This window comes from Haemaphysalis longicornis, unplaced genomic scaffold (genome assembly GCF_048455015.1).
Source record: "Haemaphysalis longicornis isolate Haplotype H1 unplaced genomic scaffold, Haemaphysalis longicornis Haplotype H1 scaffold_4, whole genome shotgun sequence".
In the NCBI taxonomy this organism is placed as follows: Eukaryota; Metazoa; Arthropoda; class Arachnida; order Ixodida; family Ixodidae; genus Haemaphysalis; species Haemaphysalis longicornis.
In genome coordinates this window covers 150644403-150667764 of record NW_027526361.1, presented here as the reverse complement: position 1 = coordinate 150667764, position 23362 = coordinate 150644403, and the positions used below count along the sequence as shown (strand labels likewise).

The window sequence follows — 23362 nt, the reverse complement described above, 5'->3', positions numbered from 1 at the left end:
ATTACCAGTATGTGCTCGTCCAGAGGTATACGCACCACATCTTTAGAATACCCACAGCGATTCTCGGGTGTGCACTGGGTATAGGCCTGAAGTTTGGGTTTATTATGTAGGGCGCGATTCGGTACCTGCTGCTTGGCGTTCGCTTCGACCATGTCGGAATGCAGCAATCGGATAGGCGCCGGTTTCATAACGCGAGGGACCCTGGTTCACTTCCGGCCACGGGAAGAATTTTGTAGCGTAAGCTACACTGGCCGAGGTTGAGCGGTTTTGCGTATGCCGTGAAGGGCCGTTCTGCGCAAGTGCGAGAAGCATTGGATTAGTGTGGATCGGATCGGATCGAACTGGCTTGCGTTGGATTGGATTGGACTGCGTTTGATTTGGATTGGATTGGATTAAATTGGATTGTGTTGGATTGAAATCCAATCCAATTGGAGTACGGGTGCTGAACCTTAGCTCACGCTACGTATATATTCTGGCATAGCCTAGCTAAGCCACTGCTATTTTTTTTCATCACTTCACCCACGATCGTTCATCATCATCGTCAGAGAGTTGGCTTTTTTTTCCTGCAGGGCATCCTGACGTACAACGGGATCAGTGAAGATACTAAAGATTCGCTTTCAAAAATGTCGAACGCAAAAATCATTGCGGGGTTCAACATAGTTCTGCGGGAGTAAAGCTAAGAAATTTGTCGGGAATGTGGCCTCAAAAGTGAAGAGCAGTCCTCAACAATGAGCAGCAAAGAGAACCGTCTATGCAACATTTTGTAGGCTGTGTTCTGCTTAAAAGGTGTGGTTGTGTAACGTGTGTGAAGCTGAATCTTAGTTTCCACAAGGATATTTCTTTGGATCTTTTTTTTTTCAGAGTGGGCAACTGCCTATTTGTGGTTCTATTCCATGTAATTCGTTGTTTTTAGCGTATTGTTAATAATCGCGTTCGCGGTGGCTTCGTAACTGTAAGGTCCAAAAGAAATTTGGAACAGGAAAAGAAATGAAGCTACCCGAAGGTCGTCGTTAACGACGCTTCCATCGACTGTATTTTCGACATTTATTTCTTGGTTAGGCTACAAAATAAATATGGTGGTACATCTTCTCCAGTAAAACGTTTTCAGCGAGCTTCGGTTGCTAACGTCTTAGTACGCTGTGACCTGCACAGCGTGCCCTGAATTGTTCGTAGACTGAAAAATAGCGCACAAGCATAGCTAGGAAAGACTGCTGCGTGTTGTCTCGTGCTTCCTAGTCCCGTCTTTGAGCTGCTTTTCTTTGAAGCAATATGCCCCAATTGGCCGCGTCAACGCTCTTATGCAAACTGTTTTTTTGAACAGCTTCTGTTCCAATGTGTATAAATATACCTGTGTGAAACCTCTACGCAGGTTACCCGCCTGAATCTGGAGGAATTAGGCTGCTCGGACTACGTGACGTTAGATCCGGAACCGGAGGAACTTCCGCCGGTCCCGGTGTTCACGACGACGTCCTCGCCATCTGAGAAGACGTCGCCATCTGAGAAGACGTCGTCAGCGAGGCAGCCAGAGAGTGACTTCACGAGCCGGGAGCCTGAAGTTCACACCAAGCTACCAGAAGTCGTCAAGGAAAAGAAGCAAGAAGATCTGGTCAAGAAGCAGTCACCGGCAACGAAGGACAAGCCAGCCTCGTCCGCTTCTTTGCTTACGAGTGCCTTCACACTCATCGTTTCAGCCCTGCTTTGTTCTCGATTTAATCAGGCGTGGTAGCAGTGAAGGGACGGGCTTTCGCCACCTTCTGCAGCGCACTGAAAACGACAGCATAGCGCCCTTTCATCGTGTTGCGCAAGATGCCTCGTCGAGCTTAAGCAGCAGCCTACTGCTGCCCACTAGGGGAGTATCAATGCTTAGAGGCAAGGTATCGAATTCCCGATGGTGTCCTCGGACCAGCACAATTGTGTTGACAACAGGATTCTCGATATCAAACGTTGCCCTCGACAAACTCGTGTCTCTCGAAAGTGTTGTCGGGCGCGGTCGTTTGTCATTGGGTTGAGACGGTAATGTGCTGTAATTTTCGGTGTTGACCATAGTTTCGGAAGCTTCCATTTATTGTGGAGGTGCGTCGAAGAGACACGAGAAGGGCATTGCTGTTCTCAAATTTTGAAAATATCTGCGGCTTTTGTGGACTTTGCGAGAGCTCTGAAACCCTTACGCGGTTTTGTGCTTAAGAGCTTCTGTTTGGACAGCCTGTTTTGCGCTGGCTTAAAGATTCTAGTTGTGAATGTCATGTTTTGTACATTGGTGATTGTTAAGTGCGTTTTTTTTTCATACTACAGGTGTGCTGGTTGCCTATTTTGTGTGTGGCTTACACGGTGGATTAAATTCTCATTGCGTTAACACTCATAAATGCATAGCTTTAAATTTCTATAGTGCGTTCAATCTTTGTTTCGAGTGCTGCCGTGGGTGCAGTGGCTTAAATGAATGGCCACCCTACGCCTTCCATTATGGCTGTCATTAGTGTAACCCGTGTTTAAGAGTTCATTGTTAAGTCTATAATAGTTCCTTAATTTTTCAAATTAAGTATATATCATCATCAATACTGCCAAAGCACACTGCCTTGTCGGTACGCTGCAGTTTGTGTTTGCAGCTTTCAAAGTGACTGCCTCTCGTCGTGCCTTGTGAAGATTGCTCCTTGCTCAAATTCCCAAACACATTATAAGCCGCCTGTAAATTCGTGCATATCGTTTTTGTTGTTTCTTCTGCAACTGGAATAAGGCGTCATGTTACAGTTGAACCATGAGCGCTAGCGCATAGCTGCCATAAACGAGGAAGGTTTTGGACCTGAAGTAATATTTGTTTATGGATGTTACACATTCTTTTTCTAGTTTTCGCTGTGATACAATCTTGCGCTGAAATGACCAGCCAAAATGTACTTGTTGAACTTTGACTGCAACTGGAGTTAGAAAGCGCTAAGCGTGCTTCATCGGCAGCAGAGGCATATTGTCCGCTGCATGCGGCATAATGCATTCAATATTTGCTCTCATTGACTGCTTCGCTGCAAAGACGGTGCCGTTGATTTTTTATCTGTGCGTACAGTCTGGCGGAGGCAACGCTCCGCCTACTAAGACTCCTTCATGTAACGGGCAGCGCCTTATTGGGAGATGCACGCACCGCACAGCTGCTGATAGTGCAAAGCAAACGGCACTCCAACCCTGGTAGACTCGTGCTGTGTGAGGTGCGGCTGCCACGAGGAAGCCCGTCTCACATAACACAGGAAATTATAGAATTGTACGTATGCCTGTTTCTTGGTCGAAGGAGGCAGATGCATATACAGAGCCTACGATCACATCGTTTCGGCTAAGAACATTTTTGCCTGCAGATAAAAAAGAGAAACCCTCCATGGCTCGTATGTTTGATTCATGCTCGATTTATTGATTCACTTTATGGAGTACTTGAGTGATGCTGCATTGACAAGTATTTATATAAAGTTGTATAATAAAGTATATATTTGATGCGATGAGGGCCAATAAAAAACTGTCTAAAATATTCGCCTGTCTCATTCTAGAACATTTCGCAGTGCTGGTGGGTTACGGCAAAGACAAAACCGCATTTTGCTTTTTTTTCACTACTTTCGATTGTTGTGTAGTACCTGAAAGTGCCTTGTGTTTCACAATATCGATGGCCTTCTACGTAATGCTAAGTACCTTATACTATATTTGGATGGCCTTCGGACGTAGACGAGTTACCGAAAGATGTTCATTATGTTCGGTGTTCATGGTTTAAACGAAGCTTTGCTTACCGGATGCGCTCGGGTAGACGCATTATTCTTACTTGGACCCAACCGGCTGGCCCGGGCCTAAAGGCCCTAAAAAGTTTCCAAATCACCACAAATGTTTTATGTGTAGCTGCGTGGATACGTCAAGAGGAGTAAGGGAGGCCCGTTCGAAAAGTCCCGTTTCTAATAGTTGTATAAAACCCGTGTCCACTACGAAAGCTAGGAGCCTCTAAAGGATGAATCTGTCTGATTGTGGAGATCATTGTAGCGAATAAAAATACCAAGCCAAAATAAAATACCACAGAAAAAAGTGGATGAGCACTGTTGGGTCGTTTTCTTTAATACCTTCCCATTTTGAACATTAAAGCCCTCATAATGCTTCTCAGTCCGGTGTACATAGACTACGCCGTTACAATTTTTTGTCAATAATCTAAAAGAAGCAAAAAAACTACGCTACAGATCTACCTAACGATATATTTTATTTGGCGCTCGGCAAAGAGGGCCGTACAAAGTTAGAAAGTGATATATTACAAGTCGGCCTTGACCGCCCTTGCTCGGCTATGCGCAACACTGTTTTTGCTTTTTCAAGGGTCAGTAAACATGGGGCTCTGTGCCACTTTCTATATCTCCTCTACATGACATAGCGACCGGGTCCACGGCGGCGGTACTGATCGACGCTGCAGCAATGAGACTTGTGCGGGGAGGATTAACCATGAGATGACGCGCTGAAGTGCATGCTGCCACGGATGACGATTATAGCCTTGATGAAGACTGGCTCCACACACGATGCCCTTCAAGGCAATGACTAAACGTCTGAGATCCTTCGAGACATGTCGAAGGGGAGGGAAACTGGGCTTTATGGGCAAGTCTGCGGCTGTGTGCACGGTATGGGGGGCATAGGCGGTGTTTGGTAACTGTGGAATTGGGTCGAGTGCGCGCGGCCCATGTACCCTCGGCGATGCCTTTAATGCCGATAGGATGCGATACAAATAGAACAAGGTGAGGGTGAGGCAGCATCTCCGCCAAACGGTACGTGGCGGCAGGGTAAGGGAGACGAAATATGTCAGGAACTGATTTTGAGAATTTGCCGGTAGGCTATGTTAGCCGTGGCATGATGTTCACAACAGTTTGCTGCATGTTATTCGACAAAGGGGTCAACGTGATTCTGTGTGCCACTGTCTTTTTTTTCACGAGACATTATCGATCATCTGATGCTGAAAAGCTTATACCTCTAAAACGACATGTTTTTGCAACCCCAAACCCTTTGTTATCAAAGACCGCTTACCACTACGGCAAACCCTAAAGCGCAAATAAAGCAGTAAGTATCGCTGATTTCAGTTATTTCAATAACTTCGCATCTAAGTGTGCTACGGCGGCAGTGGTGCTCAGCCAAAAAAGTTGTTTTTGCCCCTCGGACACCTCCTTCCGCAACAGCATCCAATATGCAAGGAAACAAACAAACGTTCACATACCAACGCCCCGCGCGTGATCGACATTTAAAGTTGACCCGCATCCCGAATCCAACTCTGGCATCCTGGGAGGCAAGTCTGGCTGGACCCAGCGCTGCGACACAGCTCCTTCTGACGTCCACAGCGGAGGAAGCCATGGCCACAGCTTCCAAAGACGGTGCCCTGGACTAAGGGTGCTTATGAAAATACAGTTTACTTCCTTCCTTTCTTCGCGCTTAAAAGACAGTAGACAGGTTGGTTTTGTTGCAAGGCATTTCCCGAAGACGCCAAACAAGCATGCATGACATCCTAGCCGTGCTCAGCTTCATAGTAACGAGAGCAAGGGTGGCAAAGGTAAGCACAAGGGCAACGACAAACCACGGTGTAGAAGGAGACAGAAAACAACTAAAATAATCCAACAAAAAGGGGAGTGATAGCCTCTCCACGCTGGCATGTAGCTAGAACTGTTCAAGCTATACTTGACGAAGTGAGCCTTTTTTAGCATTTTGGGACTGGGATGGACAACGCCTGTCACCCAAATCCGTGTGTGCTTTACTTAAATGGTTATAAACTTGAAGGTGAAAAAACCAGCGAAATAGACGGAAGACGTAGAAGAGACGAGACAACACAACGACCGGTTACGAGAGCACTGCGCGTTGATCAGAGGGCAAGGAGCCGGTCATCTTTCTTATCACTGTCGTCAGTGCAAACGTCAGGGCAAATGTGAGGCTTTGTTTGAAAGAGTGACGATTCTGGGAAGAGGTAGGACTAAAACAGAGAGGGAAATAATTGAATCGCTCTACATCAGCCAACAGGAAGAAGGAAATTGCGTGAGTGTTTCTTCCATCTCCCTCAGCGATAAAGAGATCGCGTTCCTACAAAGCTGAGCGGAAAAAAGTGTATTTCGATAGCGTCTTATCAGAACGTGCGTACTTGTTGCGCATGCGTAGGCTTGGTCGTTCTCTGGTTGTGTCTGTTTTTCAATTAAATTTTCAGTTGCTAGTCCAGCGTGTGTGTTGTCTCGTCTCTTCTACGTCTTCCGTCTATTTCGCTGTTTTTTTCACCTTCAAAATGTACCAACTGGCCCAGCAAGCTGCACTTCTTCGGTTATAAACTGGCGAACTGTACGTGAGACGTCTTGGCTTTGCGCTGTGAAACCGGCACAGTGGCAAAAATGTTTTAAATGTGTGATGCCTGAATCCTGAAGCCACGCCGACAGCGAAGTATTAAGAGTTCGGGAAAGCAACCGTAGTAACAGGCGACAAGTTATATCGACGTCTGGCGTGGCGTGCAAGAAGACAGGTGTCGCTACAGACTGGGTCAAGAAGTGTTCCCGTGCACAGCACCCGTGCACCGGGGAGCAGAGTTGGGCGTTAATTTACCATCTTGAGTTCACAACTGGTGCGGGAAACCTATTCGTCACGCATGTAAGCAACACTGCGCCGGTAGCGGAGTATTCGCGCTCAAACGGTGTCAGCTGTGGTGGCAGCGCTGCTGAGAAAGTCATCACATGCGGAGTACTGGAAACTCAGTTTGGTGCACCGCACTCAAGTCGGACTTCTCTGCCTAAAGTAGCAACCAGCGTGGTTGTTGGTGGAAGTAAGATGTACAACTCTGGCTCCCTTCAGGAAACATATCGGGAGGAGGAGGAATAACTTTATTTTACGCTGGTTAGGAAAGGGTGTAGTTTGCTTGAGGAGGGGAGGTGCCCCTATTCCAGGGCCCCAGTAGCTCTGGCTGCACTCGTGGCCCGTCGTACCAGCTGTCGCTGATCTTCCGGGTCCGAGCTGAGCAACGCAGCTTTCCACTGCTCAAGGGTTGGGTTGTGTATTCGGGGAATGTTTGGAATGTCGGGGCAGGCCCACGTAATGTGGTAAAGGGAGGCATACTGTGTTGTGCAAGAAGGGCATTTGTTCGAAGGGTGAATTGTAGGATACATGGCGTGGAGCCTTCCTAGGTGCGGGAAGGTGTTTGTTTGTAGTTGACGCCAGAATGTCGCTTCTTCTCTCGTTAAGGATTTGTGCGGAGGAGGAAAGGCTTGTCGGGTGAGTCGCTGGTGCTGTAGAATTGTGTGGTATTGCAGCATTATGGGCTCCGGGTAATTACCCTCCAGTGGCGCCCGGGAGGCATGGGCTCGGGCGACAGCGTTAGCTCGCTGATTGCCACGAAGAGAGTCGTGTCCGGGAGTCCATACTATTGTAACACTTGGGAGGTGTTCTGGCGCCTTGCTGGCGAGAATGCGGTGCGCTATAGAAGAGACCCTGCCCCTTGCATAGCTCCGGCAGGCGGCCTGGGAGTCGGTGATGACGCGTACGTGTTTTTGGTCTGACGCGCTGGATACTATGGCCATGGCTATAGCTGCCTCTTCTGCCTCTGTTGGGCTGCTTGTGTTGACGGAGGCCGAAGCTATCTCCTGCAGGTCTGGGTCGATGACGGAAATTGCCATCGAGGGCCGATGCGGATACTTGGCTGCATCCGTGAACCTCGAGTCTGGGTGACTGCCGAATCTGGACTGAAGATATTTGGCTCTCGCCGATCTTCTCCCTGTATGATGCTCGGGGTGCATGTTCCGAGGTATTGGTGCCACGTTGAGTTTTTCTCTTAGCTCGAGGCGTAAAGTCTCCGTCTTCGCGCTGTGCCCTCCAGCGTTGGTTGAATATCCCAGACGACGGAGTACATGTCTGCCGGTAGGAGTGAGCGTGAGACGTTCCCGTTGGCTTATAAGGTGTGCTTCGACATGCTCCTCCACTGTGTTGTAGACACCTAAGGAGAGGAGCTTGCCAGTTGCTGTGGTGGGTGGTAGACCGAGCGCTTGTTTGTAAGCCTTGCGGAGGACGGTATCAAGCTTGTCCTTTTCGTAATTCTTGAGCTGGAGATACGGAGCTGCGTATACGATCCGGCTGATAATTAGGGCTTGAATAAGTCTCATCACGTCTGATTCCTTGAGCCCGTGATGTCTGTTGGTAATTCGGCCAATCATTCGCATTATTTGTGCTGCTGATTGTGTGATTCGTTGGATTGTGTATCCGCTCTCCCCGTTTTGCTGTATATGCAAGCCAAGGATGCGTGCTCGATCGACAATGGGAATCTCTTGCCCGTCCAAACTCAGTCTGATCTGGGGTTTCTCATATGCGAACCCTCGTCGCCGGCGTTTAACTAGAAGTAATTCTGATTTCTCCGGCGCGCATTGGAGCCCACTCGCTTGTGCGTATTGTTGCACTGTGTGTACGGCGCCTTGCAATTTTTCTTCTATCTCCCCATCCGATCCCGTGTTGGTCCAAATCGTTATATCATCGGCATAAATAGCATGATGGATGCCTTCAATCTCGTGCAGTTTCGATGGGAGCTTCATCATGGCTATATTAAATAGGGTTGGAGAAAGTACGGCGCCTTGTGGCGTGCCTTTGTTCGGGGTTCTTATGGTGTTTGTGCGGAGATCTCCGATTCCTATTGTGGCCGTTCGGTTCGTCAGAAAGGATCGGATGAAGTTGTACGTTCGTACGCCACAGTTTGTTTCCATTAGATTTTCGAGGATAGTATGATGGGCTACATTGTCAAAGGCTCCTTTCAGATCTAACGCCAAAATTGCCTTGACGCCGTGTGGAGAGGCCTGCTGGATGACTTCCTCCTTTAGTTGTAGCAGAATGTCTTGGGTTGATAGTTTCGGTCTGAAACCAAACATCGTTTCAGGAAAAAATTCGCGATCTTCCAAGTATGGCTGTAGACGGTTCAGAATTACGTGCTCGAGGAGTTTTCCGAGGCACGATGTGAGAGATATCGGTCTCAAGTTGTCTAGGGTAGGAGGTTTATTCGGCTTCGGGATGAGTACTATGTGGGCGTGTTTCCAATCTTCGGGGAGGGTGCCAGATTCCCAGTGTTTGTTGTAAAATTTCGTTAGGGCTTGAACGGAAGAGTCATCCAGATTTCTTAGGAGTTGGTTCGTAACTTGATCTATGCCCGGAGCTGTGTTGCGGGTGAGAGCGGCAAGTGCTTGTTTGACTTAAGCTACCGTTATAGGGCGGTCTAGTAGTTCGTTCGGTTCCCCTGTGTATTCAGGGTGTGTTACATTTTGGATGTTGGAACCTATATATTTCTTAGTAATCGCATCAAGGATTTCGTCATCAGTTCCCGGGTGTTGATGCACGATGCGCTGAATGGTTTGCTGACGCGCCGAATTGCTCCTGGTCGGATCCAGCAGGTGGCGGAGCAGTGACCATGTTTTCGCTGTGCTCAATGTACCTTGCAGGCCATTGCATAGCTGCTGCCAATTTAGTCTCGTTAACTCTGCGGCATAATTTGCAGCCTCCTCGGTGATTTTGGCTATCCTCACTTTAAGCTTTCTGTTGTGCCTTTGCCGCTTCCATCTTTTGCTCAGACATCTCCTTGCATCCCACAGGTGTAGGAGGTGCGAGTCTGCCGCAGGTGCATCTGTAGTTAGAGCAACTTCTGTGGTGCAGGTTTTTACGTCCGCGTGTATCTGGGCAATCCAATCTTGAATGGATTCTATTTCAGATGTGATGCCATTTCTGGCAGTACGGAAGGAGTGCCAATCTGTAATCTTGGTAGCCCCTATTTTCTTCTTGGTATGGGAGACGGCAAGCTGGGTGGCGACAATATAATGATCACTTCCCAGTGTTTCTTCGGTATTCTTCCATTCGGCGTATTCTGTGTTCTTCATTAGAGTTAAATCAGGACATGTGTCTCTAGACACGCTATTTCCTACCCTTGTGGGGTGCTCTGGGTCTGTGAGCGTTGTAAGTCCGTGTTTTTGTATTGTCTCCCATAGGCGGGCGCCCTTGATTGTGGCGACATGGTATCCCCACGCAGGATGAGCAGCATTAAAGTCGCCCACGATGATTAGGCGGTTTCGCCCCGTTATTTTGAGTGTTCTGGCGAAAAGGTAATCGAAATAATCTTTTCTGCGGCTAGGAGGGCTGTATACATTCAAAACAAATGTGCTTAAATGACAGCGTTTTGGTGGCAATATTTCCACTATAACATGATCAACGTCAGTTCCATCTATTGCGTGCTGTATGACTGCTTGATTACGCCTGACCAACGTGGCTGTCTTGCTTTCTGGATCCGTTGTGTATGCAATGTATCCGGTTAGAGAGGGTGCAACTCCTATTTCTTGCAGAGCTATTACGTCCGGTGGTTCTTCTAGGCTTGATATAAATTGTTGCAGACCGGCCTTTTTTTTCTTGTATCCCCGACAGTTCCACTGCCAGACCTGCAGGAGAGCTTTTTTTCCCTTGCGAGAACTAGACATGTTGCGGGGTTTGTAGATTGGGGTTCACGTCTGAAGGCGACGCTTCCGTTGTCCGATTTTTTAATTTCTTCCGCGCAGCCTCTCTATCCAGGATAGGCTGTATGTCTTCACGTAAATTCGATATGGCGAGCATGTTATCCTGCGTTGCCTTAAATAAGTCCTGCATAGCGCGCTGCGTATCCTGCATAGCGCGCTGCGTATCCTGAATGACGTTCATAATCATGTCTAGCTTCGACTGTTCTGGTTCTGACTGGCTCTCCATTTCGACTGATTCATTTCTAGATGGAGCTTGTTCAGGCGTTTGTGATGGGTGTGTAGCTTGCACTGGTTCTAGAGGCTGTGAGGGCGATAGAAGCGGCGATGTTGGGGCCACTGCTGCTAATACTGCTCGTAGTTGACGGATTTCCTCCTGTCGCTGTCTGTCGGATTCTTGAAGCTGCCGAATTTGCGCCATAAGTTGGGCATTTACCTCGTTAGCTTTCCGCAATTCGGCGATGAATTGGTCTGCGCGCGGATGACTGCTTGCAAGATTTTGTGTGGCAGGCGGAGAGGTGGGGAGGGATTGAGCAGTGGTACTCTGAAAAAGCTGCGCTGCCCAGCTCACCTTTGGTGCTCCCGGGTCAGGCTGACGCTGGCTGCTGGCCCTGGCGCTCTCCTTGGATTGCCCCCTCTTGGCTCGGAGACCAGACTGGGAGCGGACTCGGTGTTCTGGCGGTTGGGACCGGTGTCCGGGGTCTTCTGTCCGGAGGGGCGGGAAGTCTCTGCGGCTCATTCGGCCAGATGCAGGTGGTAGTCCAGTGGTAGCCCGCGGTAGGTACGGGCGCCTCAGTCTCTGTGGGCATTCGCGCGCTGCCGTTGCGTGTTCTCCGTGGCACAGCACACATTTGGGCGCACATGGGTGGTCAGGATCGGGGTTGGCTGTTCCACATGTCAGACATTTTGCAGTGTCGGGTGTAGGGCACACATCGGCTCGATGTCCCTCTTGGAGGCAAATTCGGCAGACATGTCTTGTTGGGCGGTAGGGAGTGCATCGCATTTCGCCGTTCATGTAATACACGAAAAAGGGGAGTCGTTTTCCGGCGAAAGTGATTACTGCCGTGTACGTCTGTCCCAACATTCGGGCATAAAGAATTTCATGTCCTGGAGGTTCCAGGTTGTCCAAAATGTCGTCTGGTGTTGTTCCCGGGGGAATTCCATGCACTATCCCTTTCACTGATTCGTCGGGGGTGCCGTGTAGGCCGTGACTGCGTAGTCGGTTGCTCCGAGACGCAACGTTTGGAGTTTGGTGAGCTTGTTTGCCAGGTTCAAATCCGGAGTGCTGTAAATTATGATGTTTTGCTTCGCGTCGATGCGCAGTTTATTGTGTCGTAGGATGGTTTTGTCAAACGAATTCGATGTGTCTGCTTCGAGTCTGCTGCGAAGGCTTGTTCCAACTTGTACGGTTGTCCAATGATTGAGGTCTAAAGAGTCGCGAGGTCGAATGATCACCTTGAAGTCATTCCTCGGAAGAGGCGGCAGCCTTGGTAGATTTCTCTGATTCGTTGAAGGCGTTGTAGTCTGAGGCGGTGCCGTTGAAGTGGTAGCTAGTTGGCGTTCCTTGGCCAGTTTTCGTCGCCTGCTGCGGCTGTGTACTTCCATCCATGAGCCTTCTTCCGCTTCTGCATGTTGCTCTGGTGGCGCGAGGTCGTTTTCAAGGTTTTCTTCGGCTTCTAATTCCATGGCGTGCGAAGGTTCCGTTGCGAGAGGCGTCGCATGGAGGGTTTCGGGAAGAGCGTTGGCGCTTGAGCTTGCGCCTTCCTCGCCTGTCGGGTTTTCTAGTGGCATGAGCGGATCTTGGGCGGTGCGCACTCAAATTCAGTGGTAGGGCAGAGCCAGGGGGCCCGTGCCCGAGGCGAAGGCGGAGCACGAGCCCGGGGAGGCTGGCGCTCGTAGCACGTGGCGGTCGTCGCGCGTGGCGGCTGTTCTTTTCCAGGTTAGGTTTATCGAGCCCGCTTGGCGTGGTCGGGGTTTATTGAAGCGACAGCTGCTGAAAATGCCACTCACCGGCGAGAAGTTGGATATGTCCAGTGTCCACTCGTCCTTACGCTTGCAGCGGTGGCACTCTCGTGGAGATCTGTGCGTTCTAGCCACAGTTGCTGACGAAAAAAGTGGGAGCACATGCATCAAGCGACTGATACAGTCAGCCCCATATCGGGAAACTCTTCTGTCGAGCGAGTACAGGGGAGACTTCGAGCACTGTAACGTATAGCACACGGCAGTGTAATTTTGTGGGAAACGAAGAGGCTGATCATACGGCGTCAGAGCGTGATAGTGTCATTGAGGCTGATTGCGCACTTTCATTGGAATAACGTGCCGCTTTGTCCGCACGTTCATTTCCAGCAATGCTAAACTGATGCGGGAGTCACAGAAAATTATTAAGTGCACAGTGTTCATTTATAAACGTATTCACCCGCTACACACTATTGTAAGAAGCTGGCACTACTGAAAATTCGTTAGCATGCCCTCGCCAGTCTTCAGGACAGTGTTCATCATTTCGCCCCTCCAGAGGAATATCCGTGTTCTACTATCTACTGCGCCGTTACTTCTCCAATGCTGTCGCTTACGACATGCGGGATCGCGCTTCAACGTCTACGGGCTAACCGAAGTTGGTGAAAGATGACAACTGCTTCTTATCAGTAGTACAATGCGTATCCCACGCATAGGTAGGTACGAAGGTTCTGCAGCCGTCACGCCATACAGTTACCGTAGAGAAAGTAGCGGCTCCCGTCGAGGCATTATGGATACATTGGGCATCGGGCCGGCCGTAAGTGGCCGTAACGGACAAGTGTCGCTCCCTGCTGGGGTATTCCGGAGGCACTCCGTTTGGCAACTGGGCCACCGGTAGGGCTGCAGCGTATGCACCGCGTTCTATCGTAGGGCCTTCGCACCACGGGAAAAATAAACACACAGCTCGCGCGTTCAGCGCTGCCGCTAGCTGCCGCTCTCTGCGTGGAGGCGATGCGAGCGCGCTCTTGCGGTGAGATGTTTGATTAAGGACTCGCGCCGCTGTTGTCTGCTACACTCTGCTTGTGAGGCGTAACGGAGTTCTGTGCCTGTGCTAGAAATCACCCGCTTTGATGGTTTAGTGCATTAGCGTATTTCAAGTAATTCAGTTATTTTTTCAAGCTTCCGACATATCTGAATCATTTCAAGGTGTATCCCATACAAGTTTGAAACACACGAGGAGAGAAATAAGAACCTTCTTCAGAGCACCGGTCAGAAGATCGCGTGTAACTCGTCCTTTCTAGCGAAGTTCAGCGCTCAGAGCGACTCGATAAGTATTCAAAATGCGTAGGCTTCCTTACAGTAGTTTTGAGATTGTAACAAACTCGAGCGTACGACATCTAAACGCACCGTATAAATTTCTCATTTTATTGTACAGGGCCTAATTCTTCTTACACTAGTCGGATTCATTCAGTTCGGTTCTATTCGCCCCGAGACAAGGCTGGAACTTCCGCGAACGAAGAGGCGGTAATACGATCACCCGCCGGCTCGCCGGCAAGAAAACAACAAAAATAAAACCCCCGCCGCTCCGGTTTCGTCGAAGCTTCCAGTACTTTCGAGGAGGTGCGCGTGGCCTTGCCAGTTCTAAAGAGCGTCGATGATTCTAGAAGGGAGAAGAGTGAAGTTATTCGCTGACGGCGGCGGGCGCGTTGTGCGCTGTGCTCTCTCTCTCCGCGCCGGCACGGTTATAAAAAGAGAAGCCGCGCCTAAGCAAACCAGCTACGTTTGGACGTCGTGATTGACAACGGCACCTGCCAGTTTGTACATCACACCATCGGCGACCCGCGCCCTGGAGGACTCCAACGTACTCCCGGGCCTCGAATCACCGTGATCGTCTCGGACGGCCTGGCCTATACGCCTCGAGCGCGGCCTGTAGGGGCGCCACTGAAATCCCCCTAGCGGACCGTTTCGAAAGCAGGCGCGGGAGTCCGCGCCCCGCTCCCCAGTGCCGCCGCTGCTTTTGCGGCATGTTCAAGACTGAGATTTACCGTTTGTGGGCGTTCGAAAATCATGTTTGTGTGGAGCAGTCACTCTGTTCGCAAATGGGGTGTGTTTACGAGAGTTTAAATGTTTCCGACGCGATCTTAGTGTGGTATTTTCGGTCTGTATAAGCGCCAGGTGTGTGTCACAGGCCAGCGTCGCGGAACGGGCGTATGATGGAGCCGATTGTAGTTACACTGACCTGAATTTACTAGCCGTGTCTCCGTAACCACCGGTTGGTTCCTCAGATGTTCATGCTACGGCTATACATTACGATTTAAATCGGTTTTGTGCGCTTACATAATCAGCGGAGCACTCATACCTGACAGCACACCAGTTACGTTTGCCAATATTATACCTCAGATATTGATCACCACCATTTACAAGCCAGTCTGTGTTAATTTCGGGAATATTCAACAAAAGTACGATGGACAATGCATAATTATACTCGGGGATCAGCACACGACAGAGTCGTCTTGTCGTGAGGTGCGCGCCAGCAGACCTTCATTTGCTACATATATCCTCTACGAGCAGCGCGGAGACGGGCTTACAATACAATCCGCGTCCGCGACTTAATGCTTCTTCGAAATATCGTCATATGGCACAGGGAGCCTGCAGAATAACCAGAAACTGAAATCAGAGGGCCTTATCACATACCACACTCTTCCAACGACACATTTCATCGCTTGTTGAACAGCCTACCCTGTATACTTCCAAAAATGCGTCCGCCGTATGATCAGCTCTTCGTTGAAGTAGAAAAACAAAAGGAAAGTGAACGCGAGATTTATGTGTGGGATTACTAAAACGTTCATTGCTTGATTCCGCTCCGCATTTGTACACGGCGTCCCCCTCCCTACCCCCCCCCCCCCCCCCACCGATTTCTCGCGAAATAGCAGTGCATTTCGCGTATAGTTGGTCTAGTGAAGCCTACCTGGCTTAAGTTTAGACGAACGTCTTTAGAATGCCAGAAGCTGCACTGTTTTTTTTATTTCCGTTAGAGCTATTGTGTTTCTAAATTCCGCATTGGCACAGCATTTATTTTTCTGTGGTTTCATTTCCTTGGGTCTTGCTATATGGCGTGTTTGGGCACATATTTAACGACGCACAGCGGCACAGGCTTGGAATATACTTTATATTTTCGCATAATTTATGTTCTTATAAAAGGCATAAGTTATTGTCAGGGATTGGGTAATCGCATCCCCGAAACATATTTTTCTGCGGCGTATATATGCGAAACGAAGCCGCATTCGTTGTCCACGCTGCAAAATGAAGCCAACCTCTCATTGTGCCAGCATCAGGTCTAAACGAGGGGACAGTAGAATTCATTTGTGCTTAATGTTTTGGAGGGGACATGGGTGATGTGTTGCTGCCGTCGCCGACGCCCGGAAGAGCGGCGACGAAGCGCGCAGAACCGCGTCCCCGGGTAGCTCTTGCAGGCGATCGCGTACTCTACGAAGACGCAGCTGCTTTTTAAGTGACCTAAACGTACTCTTTGCCTATAGTCGTCACCACAACAAGTTTTTTTATGGCGCGGAAAGGCGAAAAAAAGCGAAATAGAACCAAAACACTGCACGAGCCCATATCAGTCACGCAGCGCAAATCCCGTCAACGCCGCGTAGAAGCGGCGGCAGGCGGCGCAGCGATCGCGAAGCTCGAGGCGTATAGCGAAGCCACGCTTCCAAGGTAGCCGAATCGCCTCCGACAGCGTTGCATCGTCCGGCCCGGTCGGTGAATATGCTGGGACTCTGTCTCTCATATGCATCGAACTGTTCGTTTCTTTTTAGTTAACTGCTCCGATTCGTAATATTCATTTGTTAACGCTCCTGTTTGTATCATTTTGTCGAATTGGACTGTTTCTTGTATTTGAATTCCATCTAAGTTGCCTGTAATTATCCATCCGTTACCTCGTGCTTGTGTTGTAACTTGCCTGTCTAAATATAGGTCTTTGTGCTGTGTTTTTCGTTCAAGGCTCTTGCTCATTCTTGCCGCTCTGTTCGGCGAAAGCCGCACATCAGACGGCCACCCCCTTTGTCACCTGTGCCCTGTGGATTCGGTGGGGTTTGTTGGCTCTCTTGAGTCGACTCCCCATATCTTCTGACAGTGCACCCTAATTTAAGGAAGCGGGTGACAGAGACGCTCTTATGAAGACTCAGCCGTCTAATGCAACGTACCAAGCAGCGGGTCCTTACACGTGCATCTCACAGCAGGAAATAAAGTGTGTGTCTTTTATTTCCTTCGTTGTTGTTGACTTGTATCAGATGAATGTTTTTTTTGTTTTTGTTTTTTCAGTGCCCGACGCATTAATTTTTCTGCACCGTCACAAACGCCTTATTTGTAGGTTTCGGGATGTTTTGGAGACAAGCAAAGATCGTGTGGCTGTTTTCTTCCGGCTGTATGGCATACATTCCCTTCTTCACAAATAGGATTTCGTTATGGCTGCGTGCAAGAAGGTGCATATCCGCAGCGTGTGTTGTTTATTCATATGAAAACGCATTGAGAAGGTATGTGCCACGGAACCGCGATGACGCCACAGCCCCCGTTGTCCAGAATACTCGAAGGCGGCTTTTGAGCTCCGAATTTCTATCATGACCATCGTTATAATAACGAACTGACTCTCAACCCGAACAATCATGACATCATTACGGTGTTGAAGCACCAGTAAATAGTATACGAGCATATATTACAAGAATTGAAATCGTTCAATATTTCCAAGCAGCTCTTAATTGTTTTCCAACCCGTTGGCGTAAACAACAAATTCTGGTTTACTCGGGATGGCGTTCTATGAATTGAAGAGAATTACCCTCATTCTCTCGTCGTGGACTGAGGACCTGTCCCACTAACCGGCTCGATATTACTGTTAAATTGTTTCCTCCTCCACCTCCACCTCCTACACCTTTTCTTGAGTGCAGTTTTCCAAAAACGCATATCTGAATACTGGAAAGATATGGCTGTGGGAAATGTACCGAAATATCCCCCAGGTCTGAAAAAACATAGTTTTACTGCATCTTTACCGTAAACGTGACTCATTTTGCTCAATAAACCTCCATACTGGCTAGAAGCCTGGTATAAAACCAGCCCGCGCCTGTACACGCAGTAGGTTACTCGGAACTCAGCTTACATTTTTTCGCGCCATAGTGCATGTTGGCGTACTTCTATATCATGACACCTTGAAGTGATGTAATACAATACTTTCGAGTGTACGGAAAGTTGCGAAAGTTGCGAAATATAATTACAGGGAATCGTAACGCCTTCTGGAAAATCCAACAGCCCCGAAGTTCTGGAATTTGTTTTGGTCTTGTATTTTCGCTGTTGTCGGTTACTAGCAGCTGGCTGTTCCCTTTATTCAAAAGATCGATACAGAAGCGGACGCCTAGCTCCGACTCTTCGCGCTCCGCACAGGACCGGCTACGCAAGGAATGGGGCGTCGCCGGCTATGTTTCTTCCGTAACGGTACACAAAAAAATACTTCAGCTCATTTCTTGAGCAAGTGTATGCGATTTTAAGTCTATCATTGTGATCACCGAGGCGCGCTTCGCAGCGCCGCCCATGGTCGCGCTCATCGCCAATGGCCCTTGCATCGGCACGCCCTTCCTCGAGCGACTGTGCTGTTCCCTACGCGGTCAGGTTTCGCGCACACTCTATACATGCACATGGTTCAGGACTGCGGCGTTCCGGAGGTGTCACCCTGTTTTACGGCGCATAAGTCGCATGAATGCGTGTACGCTCACTTTCCATATTTTGTCAGCTTGCACTGTTTTTTGTTAGCCCAGTGCAAGTAAATTCAGCGAGCATTCTGCGAATGGTGCTACGAACGTGTACGGTAGTGCCTTGTACTGTGTGGGATTCTACATTTCACACACTAGTTATTTCCCAACCCGCAGCCATCCGCGCCCAGCAAGCATGCCTGCGAGCGCAGGCTGCGGACGGGTCCTTTGTTTGCGGAGACAGACAAAGGCAGGAGGCGGCAAGGGCAAAACATCAATGGCAGCATTTATTGCAAAGTGCGAATAAAATACACTGCATACAGGCTGATCGTAGGCCATAACGGTAACACTGTGAGCGAGGCATTAAACAACGCTAGAGATCGAGATGGTTCGACTCACCGATGGCATACCGGAGCACCGGAGCGCTGCGCGTGCGAGCGCGGTTGCAGTCTCCCAGCTCACTCGGACGCGTCCCATTGTGGCGCGTTCCCCAGGGCCGGCCCGGCACGCCGAAACGTCCGCTCGCTACCGCGACCCCGAGACCAGAGACCGTCCTCTCGTCATGCGACAACCCACCAGACCTCTCCATTTGGTGGCGCTAGTATAGGCGGAAGAACTGGTTCTCGGGTAAGGCAGAGGGGAAAAGGGTCAACGCCTCCACCCGGGCGCCAACAAACCCTTCGGTCGCTGGCGCCCTCCCGTATGGCTCCCGTCGCGTAAGCAAGGTGCGTTGTGCAACGTCGGCCGCGATGGGAAGCTAGCCAGAAAGGGGTTCGCGTGAAAGTCGCGATCCCCACAACTGCCAACAGCGGGCCGGGAAACATTGAGGATTTCCTTTCACAGGTTTCTCAATATATAAAGATTTGGCGTACTAAACAGCAAATGTGCATTTCCAGACAGGAGTTCGTAATTAACAAGTAGTATGCTGTCCGCTCTTCCGTCGAATGGAATATGCCCGGGACTGGCGCGTAAGACAGCGGATTTCTCGCGCCGTTCCGTCTGTTTTAGCGGCGAAGTACCTTAAGGCCGAGGCTTATCCGGCGTCCGGCGTCCGGGCTCACGGTACAGCACCGTGTAAACGAAACATCTGTGAACTAAAGGTTCACAAAAGGTTCACAAGAACATAAAAGGTTCACAAAAGGGCGCAGAGAGACACTGCTCCTGAAGAGCCGTGCTGCGCATGCGCGAGGAGCATTGGATTGGATTGCATTGGATTTGGATTGGATTGAACCAAAATGGATTGGATTGGAATAAATTGAGTTGTATTGTATTGGATTGGAAGTCGTTTTAGCAGCAGTAAGCACTTTCTCAAGTGATTTACGGTACGAACGATCCCCAGTACTTCGCCCACTCGTGATGATTTATTTCGTGGAGATGCGTGAATTTTTTTACGTTATTCTACGCAGTTGGCACTACGCACTTAGACACGCAATATACCAGTCACTCAGCCATCTGTCCCTTGGGAATCCAACCAAGTGGAAGACTGGGCCGAATTGAGCGCCTGCGGATTTGGGTCCTCCGGGCAATCTCCAATAGTCACGAGTGCTTACACCAATTCATGTTTTTCAAGCGAAAGCTTTCTTAGTGATACCGATGGCTTCCTGTCAAAACACTATTCCATTTCCCCGTATACCGCTTGATAGACCGAAGAGCTCTGATAAGATCTCTGGACACGGTGGCTATGTTAAAAGGGGTTTCCATTGGGTGAAGACGGTTACTTGAAAATCGCGAAAAGGAAACGGTAGTAGATGAGGTAATGCACGCATAGACGATGAAGAAAGACTATAATAGTACACCTTTATTTCATAAACAACGCATCGGTATCCATTTAGATCGCTCGTAGATGCTTTAGTTAGTGCGTCAAAAATCGTCGCATGGGTTCGTTCGTTCTTTGTTTGCGATATTGGTTTTTGAAGGTTTTACAATCGATCAGACGCACCTTCAGAGAAGGGTGGACCCACTTCTAGTTTTTACGCTTCTATTAACATTTTTAAGAGCATAGCTGTTTAGGCCGAGCTCCTCCGCCCGTCGCCCCAAAAACTTCGGAGCCTCAAGAAAAAAGATGCCGTTAGGGAGGTCCCTGCAATGGAACCCGGGACCTTTACGCCGTGAATCCCGCAACCTACATAACCACCGGGCCACCCCAAAGGCCAGATGTGTACAGTGGTAGCGGCAGCGGAGAACTATAACATGTGCAGTCAATTGCTAGGAAAAATTGGCCGCGTATCTGCTCCTTTCGTTGCAAATGTCGACGCAAGACGATAGCCAACTGGCGCCCCTGGCAAGTAAATGCCTCCCTTCTCTTTGCCGCTCACCACTCTTGCTGTTCCTCTCCCGACTCGTTCCTTCCAAGAAATGACGCTAGAAGTTTGCTCAAACGAATTTATATTTTCGGGGTTCCACTGTTCCAAGTCGGGTTCCTCGATGCCAGCTCTGCCGTACGGCGGATACGCGCGTGAATCGAGGCACGCGACTAGAACGTTTGTAGAACCACGTTGCCCTACTCCACGAGCATTCCAAGCGGAACGCGCAATTTATTTAGTGGAACCTTTCGTTGCTGTTGGCGTTAGATTTTTTCAAATTCCGCCAGGTAGCGCGGGCAACAGGAGGCGACGATTTTCTGCCCTTCATGTGGTCCTTTATTTTATATCGCGAAAGCAAGCATCCGCAAATTTTTAATAAAGGAACAGTGCAAATGTCACTCATGCAATCATTTTCTGCCTTACTTTTGCGTAATGTCTTGTTCTTACTCAAGAATATCGATAATTATGAACATTAACACCGGACTTAGATGTTTAAATTTGGCTGTGAGTAGATACGACCATTGCGCACAGTCTGCTTCACGAGGGCCGTCTGGCTGAATCGAGTTACAGACCGACAGACAGACATACAGACAGGCAGACCAAAATTTTACATGTGCAGTCGATTAAAAAAAACAACGCTTACCGTGGTCGGAATGGAACCTGGGTTCCTGGAGTTACGAAACCGGCGTCTTTCCGACTGAGCTATCATCTCTTTTTTTCTTTATTTCCAGAGAAACACCGCTCTTACAAACATACTACGCAACAACAAAACAGAATCATTGTACTAAGACATCGCATACCGGGGGCACAATATTTTATTTGTGTTCGTAGGGCGGGCGTTGGCTTAGGACTTGGCCTCGGGTTTAGCAGAGGGCTAACGCGGGCCACTTTGGGAGAGATGTGAAAGCCTGCTCACGATACGATCCGGGCTTGCGAGTCATGGAGAACTTTAAGCGGCAAGTTCGGAAATAAATGCGAGGCGCAAAAGCCGGGTCCAGTGGCGTTGCTGGGTAAATTTGCACCCGGGGCCCAGAAAATTTGTCACCCCCTCACATATGCAGAATAATTATGAGAAATGAAACTAGTGTTACTGTTATTATTATTAATATTAATGTCTTCCATTCTTACCATATCAAGGCGGGTTCACACTTGCGACTGGAGCCACCAAAAGCGATTTCTGTCGCCGCGCTCTTGTCGCTCGGCATCGCTTTCGTCGCGCGACAGGAGCGATTGGTCTCGACAAATTTTGTATCTTTCATTTAGATACCAATGTAAAAAAACAAAACGTTTAACAGATACTGAATGTGTGGGCTTCGAAATGTCAATGCAAGCATGCGTATTATGCTACATGTGATGCCAAATGAAGCCACTGAATAATTGATGTGTAGTTATTTATAAAGAACTGGCAATATATCACAAAAGTAAGCAGCAAGATAAGAAGCCGCGCAGTATTTAGGCCAACTAAACCATAATAGCTACAGGAGCTTGGTTTAGAAAACCCCAGACGCCGTCTCGGGTGTAGATCTCGAATACACATCACCGACCTTTTCAGTAAATTAGGCATCGATTAAAATCCTAACAGTAAGGAACATCGTGGTGTGTCGCTCGTGACCACGAAAACACCGTTAGCAGCCGAGAAAGAAGTGTCCAAGAGCTACTTGGGGCAGCACAGGGTGTAATGCGCCAAATCAAAGTAGGGTAGGGGAAAAGTGAAGGCTGATACGCGGCAGCGTGAGAGTACCACACCTTACACTCGATACCAAGCGAATGGATGCTTGCAAGAGCACTGGAGGTGTAAGAGAGTCTCAGGCCTCGTCTGAAAACGAGACTAAGGTGGTCGCCAGAGGCGTTCGGAAGGCTTTGCAGCCCGCTGTGCCGACTAAATCGCGCCGACGTCACGCGGGCCTGGAGGAGGGTGGCCAGCAATGATTGCGCTGTTTAAAGACAACACATGCAAGACAAATAGTCGCTTCATTCAGAACAATTTTTTCGTGTCTAGGAACACATCTTAAATCAATGAAACTTGGAGGGCCACATGCGGAGCCTTGTGAAAGAAGGCTGGGGGAGAAATCGAAGTTGTCCAGGCAAAAGTCGGACTGGCTTAAAAAAAGCTGTTTCCAAATATTGTGCTAGAAAAGTGGTATAAAATGTGAAAGAAAATGACCGCCCCAGAAATTCGGAAAAAAATTCCCCGCATTTCCCCGAGGGGAAGAATGTGAAAGTGCGAATGCACGAGTTGAATTTGCGCGGTTCGGTAATGTTCGCGAAAGAGAGATCACACACACACACACAACTACAAAGAAAGAAAGATGCATTTATTCACAGACACCTATTTGTGTTGTCGTTGTACTTGATTGCTAGAGCGGATCTCAGCTTTGAAATTTCGTGTCAGTACTCCTTTAAGCGGGTGCATTAGCCCTTCTCACGCCCGATTCCTGGCCAATCCCCCACGTGGGTATGTGCCATGTCCGCAGGAACAACAACAAGAATGAGCCATGGGGACGCGGCCAGGCAGCGCGCGCCCATCTCCCCCCGTTGCTAGGGAAGACGAGGAGCGCGCGCACCCGCAGCTGTTGCTATGCGGGCTACGGCGGCGGACGATTCAGGCTCGCTTAAGAAGTGCATTCGCACTTAAAACCGCCTGCGCCTACCGGTTTGTCACTAAAGGCGGCCTCTGTGGCATGGTGGAAATATCTCTAGGTGAGCATTTCAGTACGTTTGAAAGAGGTACATTGTCGGGTCTCTTGTCGGGTCTCGAGGGGCACTCAGCTCAAAAATATTGTATACGACACCGGGCGTCCTGTCCTTTGTTGCACAGTCTTTGACATTTTTTTTCTAGTAATGTTCCCGAAGCACTCAGCAGGAACGCTTTCACTAGTACAGA

At 49.1% G+C, this 23362-nt stretch overlaps 1 protein-coding gene across 2 annotated transcripts in view; it reads left to right on the top strand.

Moving 5' to 3' along the window:
- LOC144179439 (uncharacterized) overlaps positions 1-3502 on the top strand; it is a 114213-nt gene extending 110711 nt beyond the window's left edge. For both annotated transcript variants that reach the window (XM_077707793.1, XM_077707794.1), the window contains exon 4: positions 1370-3502. In XM_077707793.1, coding sequence (XP_077563919.1) covers positions 1370-1726 — 357 coding nt within the window. In that variant the 3' untranslated portion in view covers positions 1727-3502. The remainder of the gene's footprint in view (positions 1-1369) is intronic.
- The last annotated feature ends 19860 nt before the right edge of the window (positions 3503-23362 follow it).